This window comes from Martes martes, assembly GCF_963455335.1.
Source record: "Martes martes genome assembly, chromosome: 6".
Classification (NCBI taxonomy): domain Eukaryota; kingdom Metazoa; phylum Chordata; class Mammalia; order Carnivora; family Mustelidae; genus Martes; species Martes martes.
In genome coordinates this window covers 48,755,875-48,768,559 of record NC_137893.1, presented here as the reverse complement: position 1 = coordinate 48,768,559, position 12,685 = coordinate 48,755,875, and the positions used below count along the sequence as shown (strand labels likewise).

General features: G+C 38.8%; 1 protein-coding gene across 1 annotated transcript in view; it reads right to left on the bottom strand.

Moving 5' to 3' along the window:
* The window catches only part of ELOVL4 (ELOVL fatty acid elongase 4), a 32,064-nt gene extending 22,579 nt beyond the window's left edge, over positions 1 to 9,485 (bottom strand). The window contains exon 1 of the mRNA XM_080805672.1: positions 9,074 to 9,485. Within this exon, the coding sequence (XP_080661798.1) occupies positions 9,074 to 9,173 (100 nt within the window). The 5' untranslated portion in view covers positions 9,174 to 9,485. The remainder of the gene's footprint in view (positions 1 to 9,073) is intronic.
* Positions 9,486 to 12,685: the final 3,200 nt, after the last annotated feature.

Sequence of the window (12,685 nt, the reverse complement as noted above, 5' to 3'; positions counted from 1 at the left end):
TGAAATTTGGCAAACATCTCCATAACTCTCTTTGAATATACTTTCTTTGTCCTAGCCAATCCATAATATAGAAGTCAACTTCATCTCGGGCTAAATACCATTTTTTATACTTTATATATGTATATCCATATATATGATTCAAATAAATAAATAAGTTTCACTTTTTAGTTTAATTGAATACAAGAGCCCTTACAGTACCTTTGAGTATTTCAGATGTTTTTCTTTAGTTTACCTCTGGTAGTCATTGTTCAGATTTAATATTCTAAGTAGTGATACTATATAGATAAGATAGCACTATAAGTAAGACAAGGTAAAGTAAGAGAAAATATATAGATCAGAGGATTGATTATTGCCTTCCTGCTTGGCTAGTGTGATGGGGAGACAAGAGCACTGGGCTAAGAGACAAAACAACTTGTTAAGCCCATTTCCACTACAGTGTTCATCCACAAGTGACTTAATCTCTGTGATTCTCAGACTTCTAAAAATATGAAAATAATAATGCCTTCCAGGCCTATCTTCCAGGGTTGTAAAGTTCTTGGTAAAATTGTACAGCAAAAAATAACAAATGTTATTTGCTACTTTCTGGCCATTGGGTACTTTTTTTTTAGGCAACAGTTATACATTCTCTTTATAAAGCCATTTTACCGTAAGCTGAAAAAACAATAAAAGACTGTCAACAAAAATAAACTAGCCAGGGGCGCCTGGGTGGCTCAGTGGGTTAGAGCCTCTGCCTTTGGCTCAGGTCATGATCTCGGGGTCCTGGGATCGAGCTCCGCATCGGGCTCTCTGCTCAGCAAGTAGCCTGCTTCCTTCTCTCTCTCTGCCTGCCTCTTTGCCTTCTTGTGATCTCTGTCTGTCAAATGAATAAATAAATAAAATCTTTTAAAAAAATAAAATAAAATAAACTAGCCAGTTTATCAGCAAAATGAGTTTATGCGAGGATAGCAGAGGAATTACAATTTTGGACATGCAAACCATGGTGAAACATCGGCAAGCCCTGAGAACAAAGGAGGAGAGCATCCATTTAATAAAGGGAAAAACAAGTTGGGAGGGGTTGGTTAGAATGAACCATTGGAAGAAGGTGAGAGTTCAGGGCTGTGGCAACTTCTCATTGGCTGGGTTGCTACTGGGCAAGGGGAAAATCTTCCTCCTACTGAGGAGTTAAAGTAAGCCTCTTCCTGTGGGTTAGAGTGCATAAAGTAGGCCGTGACAAGTGGTACATGCCTGAGAATTCCCCCTTCAGAACTTCCCAACTCCATTTTTAAAATTGTTATTTGTTTTTTTATTTTTAGTAATCTCTGCACCCAACATGGGGCTCAAACTCACAATCCCAAGATCAAGAGTTGCATGCTTTTCTGACTGACCCAGCCAGGTGTCTCCCAATTCCATTCTGAATGGCTTTTCTTTTACTCATTTTCACAGAATCAACGGTTTTACAACTGAACACTGAAGAAAAATCACGTCTAGAGGTACTATATTAATTTTATATGAAATGTTTTAAAAAATTATGGTAAAAAAGACATAATGTAAAATGTACTTAACCATTTTTGAGTGTACAGTTCAATGACATTAAGTTTACCACATTGTTGTACAACGAATTTCCAGAACTTTCTCATCTGGTAAAACTGAAACTCTATACCCACTGAACAACTCCCCATCTCCCCCTTCCTACAAACCCTGGCAATCAACACTCTACTTTCTGTTTCTGTGAATTACACTACTTTAGAGACCTTATATAAGTGGTATCATCAAGGCTCACCCATATTGTGGCATGTGTCAGAATTTCCTTCCATTTTAAGTCTAACTAACATTCCATCGTCTGTATATGCTCCATTTTGCTTATCCATTCATTCACTGATGGATATTTTCCACCTCTTGGCCACTGTGAATGCTTCTATGAACACTGGTGTGCAAAACTACATGAAACTCTTTAACAATATCTATCTGTGCTTACGTTTCCATTTGATAAATAAAAATGAAAACAAAGCTTACTCCTTTGAATACCCCAGTTCAAAAGTCACAAATGCCTTTCTGAGTACATCTAACAGGGAGTAGATGATTCCTTCAGTGGACTAATGCATTTGCCTTTCAAATTCCAAGACTTATATTCTAAGTAAAATGCAATCACAAAATATATTGAGAGCTATTTAAGAATAACAATATTCCATAAAGAAAAATATATGACAAAAACAAAGATTTTTTAAATTAACATTTGGTCAAGGAACATACTTATACCAAAATTATTTAATTTCTTTTGTCTCCCCATATGCTAAGACCTATATATTTGCAGCAATTTTATAAGAATTTTAAGCCACACTTCCAAATATTAGAAATGCTCAAGTGCCTATAATTGAAAATCTTTTGTAATGACATATGACAAAATTTTGCATTTCTTGTAGAAAAAAATATAAAGTAAGATTAAGGAGACACTATAGGAGACCTTATGAGGACTCAGTAAAGTGGCCATAAGAGATGATATAGTTTCAACTACCTCAGGGGACAGGTAGCAATATGAAACCCAAAGGATCAAGAACAACTTGCCCCAAACCACATAACAAGCCATCCTTAGAAGTGGTATGTTACATAATAAATGTAATGTATAATTATATATATTACATATATATATTAACCTAATTACTTAAAGTTATTGCTATTATTTTTTACAAAATAGATAATGCTTGGTTTTTCAAGAAATATCTAGATAATTAAATAGATGCAGTATTATGGCAACAAACAGTGCTATGTCAAAGCAGATACTTAAATATCTGTGTCCCTCATTTTTCTATTTCTTTACCTATTTCTTATAGAGCAGATAAGAAAGTAAAAAGGATTAAATATGAATCTGTTATTTGTTCTATCTTAGCAAACTAATAACAGGTTTGTTGGAAAAGACTGGAATTATTGCAGAGGTTTTAAAATCACTAATCAATGTATGTTTATTTGAAATTGCTTGACCTATGTAAATATTTTTTTTAATTTCACATATACCCAGAATTTAAGAGCCAGCTGATACCTTAGAGATTATCTAATTCAACTCTCTCAATTTATAGATGAAAAAAGTTGAGTTTGGAAAAACAAAAGGACCTGTCCAAACTCTCAGAGCTAATTAGTGAGACTAAAGCCTAGGACTAAAGCCTAGGACATCTAAATTCCAGTCCAGTTTTCTTTCCATTCTTTATTTCATGCTGCCCTCCTCACTTCCACACCCATCACAATATTTCTGCATAGACAAGGAAGAGAAAATTATATCTAATTTTATATCTCTTGAAAGTATTTTGTGCTAATAAATGATTTAATAGTTTGATTCCTTCATTAAATATATCAACATCAGCTGAATTTATTGCTAACTTATGACAAAGATCCTTAAAAGAAAAAAAAAAAAACTCCTTACAACTTAGTGTGGCACCAAACCTTGTTAGTGTTTAGCAACCAGAATATATCACTATTTGAAATTATGCTAGATTATGGGTGTTATCTATTGATACATATTAAATCAACAAATACAAGAGCACTCCCTAGTGTTGGGGAAAAAAATACGAAGCTAAAGGGCAAATAATAAAAAAGGTTAAAATAGTTCAAGACAATAGAGTTACAGAAGGAATGGCACAAGGAAGTGCACTTGCAGTTGCTGAAGGGAAAGGGATCCAATGAAGAAATGAACTGCTCTAGAGTACCATGGCCAAGAAAGGCTTTGTGAAGGAGGGTTCCTGGAAAGATGGAGAGGAGAAAGGGCAGTGAAGGCAAAGGGAACAGTGTGACAAGAAAAACAAAGACAGACATGTGCATGTTTTACTTAGTGGGGAGGTATCCAAGTTGCCTGGAGCTGCAGGTCAATGGGCCCAGGATACACTGGCTGACCAGGTTAACAAGGAATTTGTAAACTTGGTTTGAAAGGCCATGTGTTTCCTCCCTCCTCTTTTTAAAAATTCAAAACCCTGATGAGTTTTAAAATGTATTTGAATTCATTCTCATTCCAAGGGAAAATAAAATAGCATCTTGATTTTTAAAAGGAGAAATGTCCTGATCATGAAAAGGAAAAAAAAAAAAGAGCCATCTACAGTGAGAAAAGACAGATTCTGACACACAACGCTTCTCTATGTTCTTATATGTCTAATTTGAAATAATAAATGACTCAATTAATCCTAAAATAATACTTAGGTTACTAATAGTAAATCACTCACTAATGACATTATCATGTGACTTGAGAAAAAATCTATCAAGTTCAATTTTAAAAGGATGACCATGTCTTTGTGGCTCAGAAAGGCATGGTCTGATATAATCACATATGTAATTCTTAAAACCCTGTCTTCCTAAGCCAAAAAATCTAACTGTATAATACTGTGTCCTGGCACCAGTTTTAGAATTTGCATTGTTTTACCCTTCTGTAATTTCATCTGTGATTGGATGTTCTATGATGAGGCTGCTGAGGAACAGACAAGAGTATCAGGTATTAAAGTCTAAGAGTCTGCCATCAAAAATAAGAACCAACCAAACAAACAAAAACTCCTAAAATGGTATGGACCTCCTAGAGGTTTCAGGGAGGTAATGAGAGAGAAGGATAACTTTAGGACCTCACTGAAAACATGGGTAAGGAAGATCCCAGGTTAGGAGCTAATGTTCCACATATTTCTCTTTAATTAGCTGCCTAGAATTTAGAATTTCTTTTCTCAAAGAAACATTAAAAATGGCAACGAGGTTTCCAGGCTAGGCTAAACAAACAAAAAAACATATTTTAGACAGTAACAGATTAAAGACTATACATTGACTGTGACAAATAATAATACTAATATAAATATACTGTAAGACACAGGTTCCTCTGGGACCTAGAACTCCCTGGGACAGATCTTTTGCCCCAGTTTATTTGAGATAAGCTGAGTTAAATACCCCTTCCCACAAGCCCCCAGTTTCACCAAGTCAGGATGACTCACTGACTGGTAAAAACATTCCCAGTTTCCATGAATTTTTTGTCTTTGATGCCCTTCTCCTTAGTCCATCTATCCAAATACTCTCTGACAATATACACATCAACTCCACATGGTGACAGTTAAAATATTCCAATAGAATCTTATAACTCAAGACTGTGGTGCAGGTAAAAGAAGTGAGGATAAGAATAGTAAAGAAGGACTCTTCTGACTTCCCCATGTGCCAGCGAGGCCTGATTCGGACAGATCACAGATCATGCCTTCAGACTATGATACCAAGCAAGGTGGAAGAGCCATGACTTCATAAGTGCATGGGTGGCAGTGACCAAGTGTGCTCATTCTCTCCCCAGAGCCCAGAACTATTCCACACATAGTAAGTGATGCGGAAAGAATAAATTATTACATAAACCTTGCTTCCAAATTTCATCATCATCCTACAGCAGTCCTCCTTCTTCCTATACTACTCATCCCCTTCTGCCCCTCCAAAGTGAATTTAAGGCCAGCTTCGTTGGCCTTCTATGCTCTAAGTTCAAATCCCAAGTAGACACAAATTTTGCATCAAAATATGGGCTACTGGGACGCCTGGGTGGCTCAGTTGGTTAAGCAGCTGCCTTCGGTTCAGGTCATGATCCCAGCGTCCTGGAATCGAATCCCACATCGGGCTCCTTGCTCGGCAGGGAGCGGCTTCTCACTCTGTCTGCCTGTGCTCACTCTCGCTCTCTCGCTCTCTCTCTCTCTGACAAATAAATAAATAAATAAATCTTAAAAAAAATATATATGGGCTACTATATCTGTGAACAGAGAGTAATGCCAACCACCACCCCATACACACACACACACACACACACGCATATGGTGTAAATACTTCATGAACAATGGCTGTTTAAAAACATGTGGTCAAAAAGAAATATGGCAGCTCAGGAGATATCTGGCCTTATTGTAGGCAGGCTGGCTATTAACTTTGCAGGATGCTTCTTTGCTAATTTCAGTTACACAAAAAGCTACTAATACGCATTTATTAAAATAAATACAATGGATAATGTAGATAACTTGGGTATTTATAAATTGGAGAATATTAAGATTCACCAGTTTTAAAAATTTACATAAACTTTGAATATATATATATAGAGAGAGAGCCTAGGATCCCAGTCCTAATAATTTTAATGTACTCATAAAGTAAAGGAATAGAAGAATAAAATACAATGATATCAGAGTTCCTACTCCCATGCCACTAGCTAGTATAAAGTTCTACATCAGCCTATACATTCCTATTAATATAAACTGAGATTAACTTACTTGTTCAAAATATCTAAAAATATAATATACGGAAGTAGAAAATTATTTTTGTTGTTTTTCTAAAAGTATAGCTTTTTCAGAGTTTTAGTATCATTGTATAAAGTATTAACAATTACAGTAAAAGTAACATTTTCTATGTTAATACTCTATGGGTCATATTGTATATTTGCTAGATATGCACCTTTGAAAAGCCCACTTTTGTCTACTTTGCTTTGAACATTGTTTTGTGTTTTATTAAATAGCACCATTTGATTACGATAGCACAAAATGGTATTTTCCCGGAAACTGTTTGCCCTGGGGCATAAATCTCTGGAATCACCAAATATACTCTACAAAATCTATAACTATTCTTATCATGACAGTCCAAAGTAGATATACTCCTTTACACTTAGGTAGAAACTTCAGTGAAGAGACATAGTTAATGAACAAATAAAACAAAGGCAGAAGCATGGAACTACAGTCTAGGCATGAAAGCACTCAAGGGCACAGAGCCTAGTTCATATCTTGCTCTCTGAATAATTTGTATCCTTTCGCCACACTAAGATTTCTCAAGACCATCATTCTCTCCACCCATTTTTATTTCCCCCTCTTTCCAAACATCTGACTCATCAACTTTTTATTCAGCCTCATGTAATAAGGCTTCGAAATGCATTCACTCAGATTTTTGTGAAATTACAGCAAGAGGAGATCCTTGTGGAATCAGAGCATTGTGAATAAGTCAAAGAAAGAGAACATGGAGAGCATGGGATAGGGATGAAAGGAAATGGGAAACCACAGGGTACAGGTCCATTCTGCCTGAATCTAAAAAATACTCCTCTTTTCACTTTTTCACAGTAGCAAGGCAGAACAAACTATATCCCATTAAGCCTCTAAGTTGGTTTAAGAAATACCATCTACCTACACTAGGTAGCTCATTACAGAAAGCACAGAAGCAGTCTCAGGTTTCGTTAAGTGGATAGCCAGAGCATAGGTGAATACCTCCTTCCCTCTGACTTACTAGTGAGAGGTCACTTGTGTTCCAGTGGCTACTCTCATTTCTCAGGCTTAGCCTACAGTATTATTTTATATGCCCTCCCCAGGGTAATAGCAAGTTTTCACATGAAGCAACTACATAAAATTTCCTATTTCATTCGTGATATTTTTTACACCAGCACCATTAGGAAGGAATTAACCAACACAGAAAGGTGTGTTCTACCTTTGTGCTCAGTTTGTCTTTCTGAGACACAAGAGGTAGGGAAGCTCTGAGATAGGAAGGGAATGATAGACAGGAACTTTTGGGTGTGGCTCTGACTGTATGGAGATTGGAGAACTTTGACAATGTCTGAACTCTGAAGTATGCAAAGTGCAATTATCTGCCAAAGCTGATGTTCAGCTCCGCACAATTGTGTAATGGGAAACCCTGATGCAATGCCTAAATAACCAAAATCACAGAGATGAAGGGAAGGGTATATCCTACCCAGTTTTTGTAGGTGCAGCATAACTTCAGTGTAACAGCACATAGAAGAAAGATTTAAGGAAAGATTCCATTAAAAACTGCCTTTTAACCACTTTCAATTGCAATGAAATAGCAATTGAAATAGCTTATTTCTCAGTGCCAAACTTGAGATTCCTACTAAAGAAGTTAAAGCCACATCAATGTCAAAGAACAAATTTTGTCACATACAGAAATAATTCCAGTACACATTTTCTCCACAAAACAAATTCCATGTATTGCAATCATGCTGTAACCACTGTTCCATTTACACTAACAACAAATACAAAACTACAAGAATATATTTTCATTTCTAGGGAAGGAAGGCAGAGTCACAAAATGTAACATTAGTCTCTTCCGCTACTGGGAGGCAGTGCAATACTGCAAAAGGACTAGATAATTTTAAATCATAAGATCATTTCTAAAATCCTGTTCGGCTAATTTTTTATTTCAAAAGCCTTTTAGATGCTTTAAAACTAAAAGCAATTGAAACAAATTAAGAGAATAAATGGTAAAGTGTAAAAATAACATAAATAGCACAACTACTTCCACTAGAAGAATCAACCAACTGAGGATCCTTATCAAACTCCAGCCGCTAAAGGGAAAAGTTTGCTAATATAAGAAAACTATATATATGTAGGCTGCTGGACAACCTCTAGGTGCTGCTGTAGAGACCCCCTTCCTAAAGACTTATTTCTTCCCCTCTATTTTAGCCTCCCCCTCCCCCTAACTGCACTGCACTGCGCAAAGCCATTACAATCACTTCAAACATATTTGCTGTTGAAAAAGCCTCAGAAATTGACATTCTTCAAGGTTCAAGAAGCCATGGCTTTTTACTTTTTACTCCAAATTACACTACAGATGGATGAGGTAGACAAAATACCAGCCGGTTAGCAGGTTGTGTCAAAGCAACCAGGAGGCCGAAGAAGCAAAAACACAGCTACCACTAAAGCCCTCCTCCTTCCCCCAACGCCCCCCTCCCCCCCCCCCGGCCATCTCGCTAAATGGACTATTACTAAATGTTAAAAATCAATCCTGTGCGTAAGTTAAAACTGTCAGATGAGACTGGGAGATGTGGGAGTAGGGCGGAGTGGTTCCTGCGACGAGCTCTCAGCAGCACAGGCTCCATCTGATATGTCAGCTCCAGCATCCGAGAAGCTGAAGAGAGATGGAAGCTCAGAGGAAAACCGTGCAAACGTCGCGGGGGGAGGGGGAGGCCTTAACGTTCGGATCAGATTAACCAGGGCCCGATCGCGGGCCCAGCGCCCGGGCATCTCCTCTGATCCGCAGCATCCTAACAGCCGCAGGGAGCGAGGGACTGCAGGGCCCGGGACGGGTGTCTCGCCGCAGGGCCGGACGAAGACAGGGAAGGCAGCCGCTTTACCTGCGATGGACCAGGTCCAGCGGTAGAACTCCACGGTGTCGTTGAGCGCCGTGGACACCACGTTGAGGACACTGCCCGGCTCCGAGTCCAGGAGCCCCATCTCGGCGGTAAGCGGGCGCCGGCGGCAGCGGGAGGAGAAAGCGGAGACACCGTGGGAGGGTTGACCTCGGAGGCGACGGCCGACCGAGTGAGCGGCAGCCGGGGACCCCTCTAACGGCGGCGGCCCAGTTGCGTCTCCTCCTCCTCCTCGGGGCGCCGCGGCGACAGGGATGCGGCCGCCGCGTCGACTAGCCGGGCGGAGTAGAAGGTACCGTCCAGGCTCCTAGGAAAAAGCGGAGGAGGAGGAGATCCCGCCGTGAGCGCCAGGCGCTGCACCAGTCTGTCGCCTCGCGCTGCCGCCGCTCCAATCTCCTCGGCCCGAGTCACGTGGCCGCGCGGGAGGCGGAGGGGCTAGTGCCCCTCCTCCCGCCCGCGCGCTAGGACTCTTGCGCAGGGATGCGGCTGTCGTGGGACCGCGAGAGTCAGGTCCGCGCAGGCGCGCGCCGGCCCACACCTCTCGTCTCTCACCTTTTCCCGGGTCGCGCCGGAGCAAGACCCTTGGGCCACTCTTGGTTACCTGCGACCGCGAGTCTCCCCAACCCTCTCCCTCTCCGCCCACAGGAGGAGGGTACGCCGCCCCTGCGGAGCAGTATGCCGCCTTCCCATGGGTGACCTCGCATCCGCCCCTGACACATCTTAGGAAACAGGACGGGGAAGAATGGGCGTTTTGTGGGCAAGGATGAGGTAGGCGAGGTGCTTTGGTCCTTACCTGTCATTCACTTCTATCTCCTTTGGGTTCCTTTTTTTTTTTCACTCCCCACCAGCACATGCCTGTCATGACAAGAGAAACGCACAAGTTATCCCTCTAAGTTAGCCAAGTGCTATTTCTCTTCCAAGCAGCCGTGGTGGAGAATGATGGACTGTGGGGTCTACTCATTAACCAGTTTACAAATAATTTGAATGAATGCTTGCTTGTGTTTTGTAAACTCTTTTAATATACGTGGAATAATCAAAGCAATATAGTTGTATTAAATAATGTCGTTACAGCTTCAGAGAGGAAGTAGGACCTAGAGGGGATTTAGGATTAGAGAAGTCCTCTTGGACCTGAAGGATTTGAGATGAATGTGAAAGGATCATTGCTTAGGAGACAAAGGACAATCTAGGTGAAAGTGGAAAAAATATTTTTTTATTTAAAAAAAAATGTTTAAACCATAAAAGACTCAATCTCAAAAAACAGACTGAGGGTTGCTGGGGGGAGGGGGGACGGGAGAGGGTGGTGAGGATATGGACATTGGGGAAGGTATGTGCTATGATGAGTGCTGTGAAATGTGTAAACCTGGTGATTCACAGACCTGTACCCCTGGGGATAAAAATACATTATATGTTTATTAAAATTAAAAAAAAAAGGAAAAAAATGTTTAGATGGTAAGGTGGGAGTCAACAGGATAATCTATCCCTGAAAAGTGAACCTCCTGAAAAGTAGCAAATATACAGTACATACAGTTCTTAATTTGATAGTTTTTGACATCAGACAAGACCTAGGAGAATAGTTTGGTAAACTTCTCACCTACTTCTTGCTTAAATACTTGACCTACTCCCTGTTTAACCTTTTCTCCAATTGTTGGTTTAGGATGCTCCATTTAGAGGCCACAGAGTCAGGTGTGTGATTGCATCTGCTCTTTGACACTGTTAAAATAATGTGAATACTGTTTTTTATCATATTTATTTGTTTTCCAGTTGATTTGGTTGCATATTCTTTGACTTTATTTTATATTGGAAACATCCTAGAGAATAAGAATTATTTTTGGTTCTTCGTTGAGGACTTAACCCAGTGCTATAAATAATAATATTTATGATGATGTCAAATTTATAACATGCTTATTTCAGAACTTGAAGACTGTTATAAGTGAGAGGAGCTTTAGGAAGAGGTAATTAAATGTAATTGATTTATTGTATCAAGCAACCACAATCTTCTTTAATGCTCTGTTCCTGAAATTAACCAAATAAAATGTAATTTATCAAATATATTTACCAGATTAAAGTTTTTGGATTGAATTATGGTTTCTCAAGTCTCAAGTTTTGTGTATCATACTGATTCTAGTAGATATATATAGGTATAGATATATAGATATGTAAATATCTCTCTATATATACATACATTTTTTTAAAATCCAGTCAAGTCATAATACCCGGAGAGTAGATAAAGATCAGGGCTCTACTCATGTACTTTGATGACCTAGCATAGTTCAGTTTAGTTTGGCCTGCTTCTAGAAAATTGATTACTACTTTTATATTGTGAAATCCTGGTTGCTTTTTATGGAGAACAGATCCCCACCCTCACCTGCATTCACACGCACAAAACATTAGCATCTTTTTTTTCCCAAGTTTTTTTATTTAAATTCTAATTAGTTAACATGTATGGTAAAATTGGTTTCAGGTGTAGAATTTAGTGATTCATCGCTTACAGATAACACCCAGTGCTCATCACAAGTGCCCCCTCTATTCTCTGTAGTTAAGAGTCTATTATGGGTTGCTTCACTGTGTCTTTTACTTGTTTAATACAGTGTGAACTTGTTAAAACAGCTTCAGACATTTTTCTAGCCTCTTTGTAGTAGAGGCCATCTTAAGTCCCTTTATTCACTAGGGGGCGCCTGTCACATATAAGAAACTCCTAGGCAAGTAATGACAAATCGAAGTTAGGGGTGGCACTTAACATTTCCTCCACACTACCTGGAAGAGTAGTAGGTTTATTTGCATATATGAGCTATTAAATATACACCAAGAACAAGAACCCTAGAATTTACTCACTCAGGAGCTCTATTACCCAGCATAGAGACTAACAGTCCAGTACATACTCAATTCACAAGTGGTTTACAAATACTAAATGCTGACCAAACCAAAGTCTACCTAATCTGTGCAGAGGGAAAGAGACCTGCATATTTACTCATCTAGAGTGGCAGCCATTTAACCAAGATCTTGGTGGCATCATGACAGAACAAAATCAAATATAAGCATTCATAGTATTTGCAAAATTTTTAGGACTAGAGTTCTTTGTTATGGGTTAAATACAAGTAAGATAAAGTTATCTACAAAAACTGAGAGGATATGATTATAGTAAAAATTGGTTTTATCTAAAATAGCAAAGTATTTTAACATTTCTTACAGCCCATACAGAGTTAACATAAATCAAGCTATCCATTGTTTCTCTAGTGTTTCTGCGTTTCCACATTGTCAATAATATCAGCAACCTGTGCTTTCAAAGAAAAGTGAACTTAAGAATCTATTGAACTAGGAGTGAAAGCAGGTAGCATGATGAAGAATTGTAGAAAGACCTTAAATCTTACAGAAGTAAATTGTAGCTAATACTTAGCAGAAAATGGAGAAAATCATTGGTAATACAGTTGACCCTTGAACAACACAGGTTTGAACTGAGTGGGTCCACCTATGTGGATTTTTCCCCATAAATATATTGAATAAATTTTTGGAGCTTTTTAACAATTTGAAAGAATTCAAAGATGAACCACGTAGTCTAGAAATATGAGAAAAATTAAAAGGTATGTCATGATTGCATAA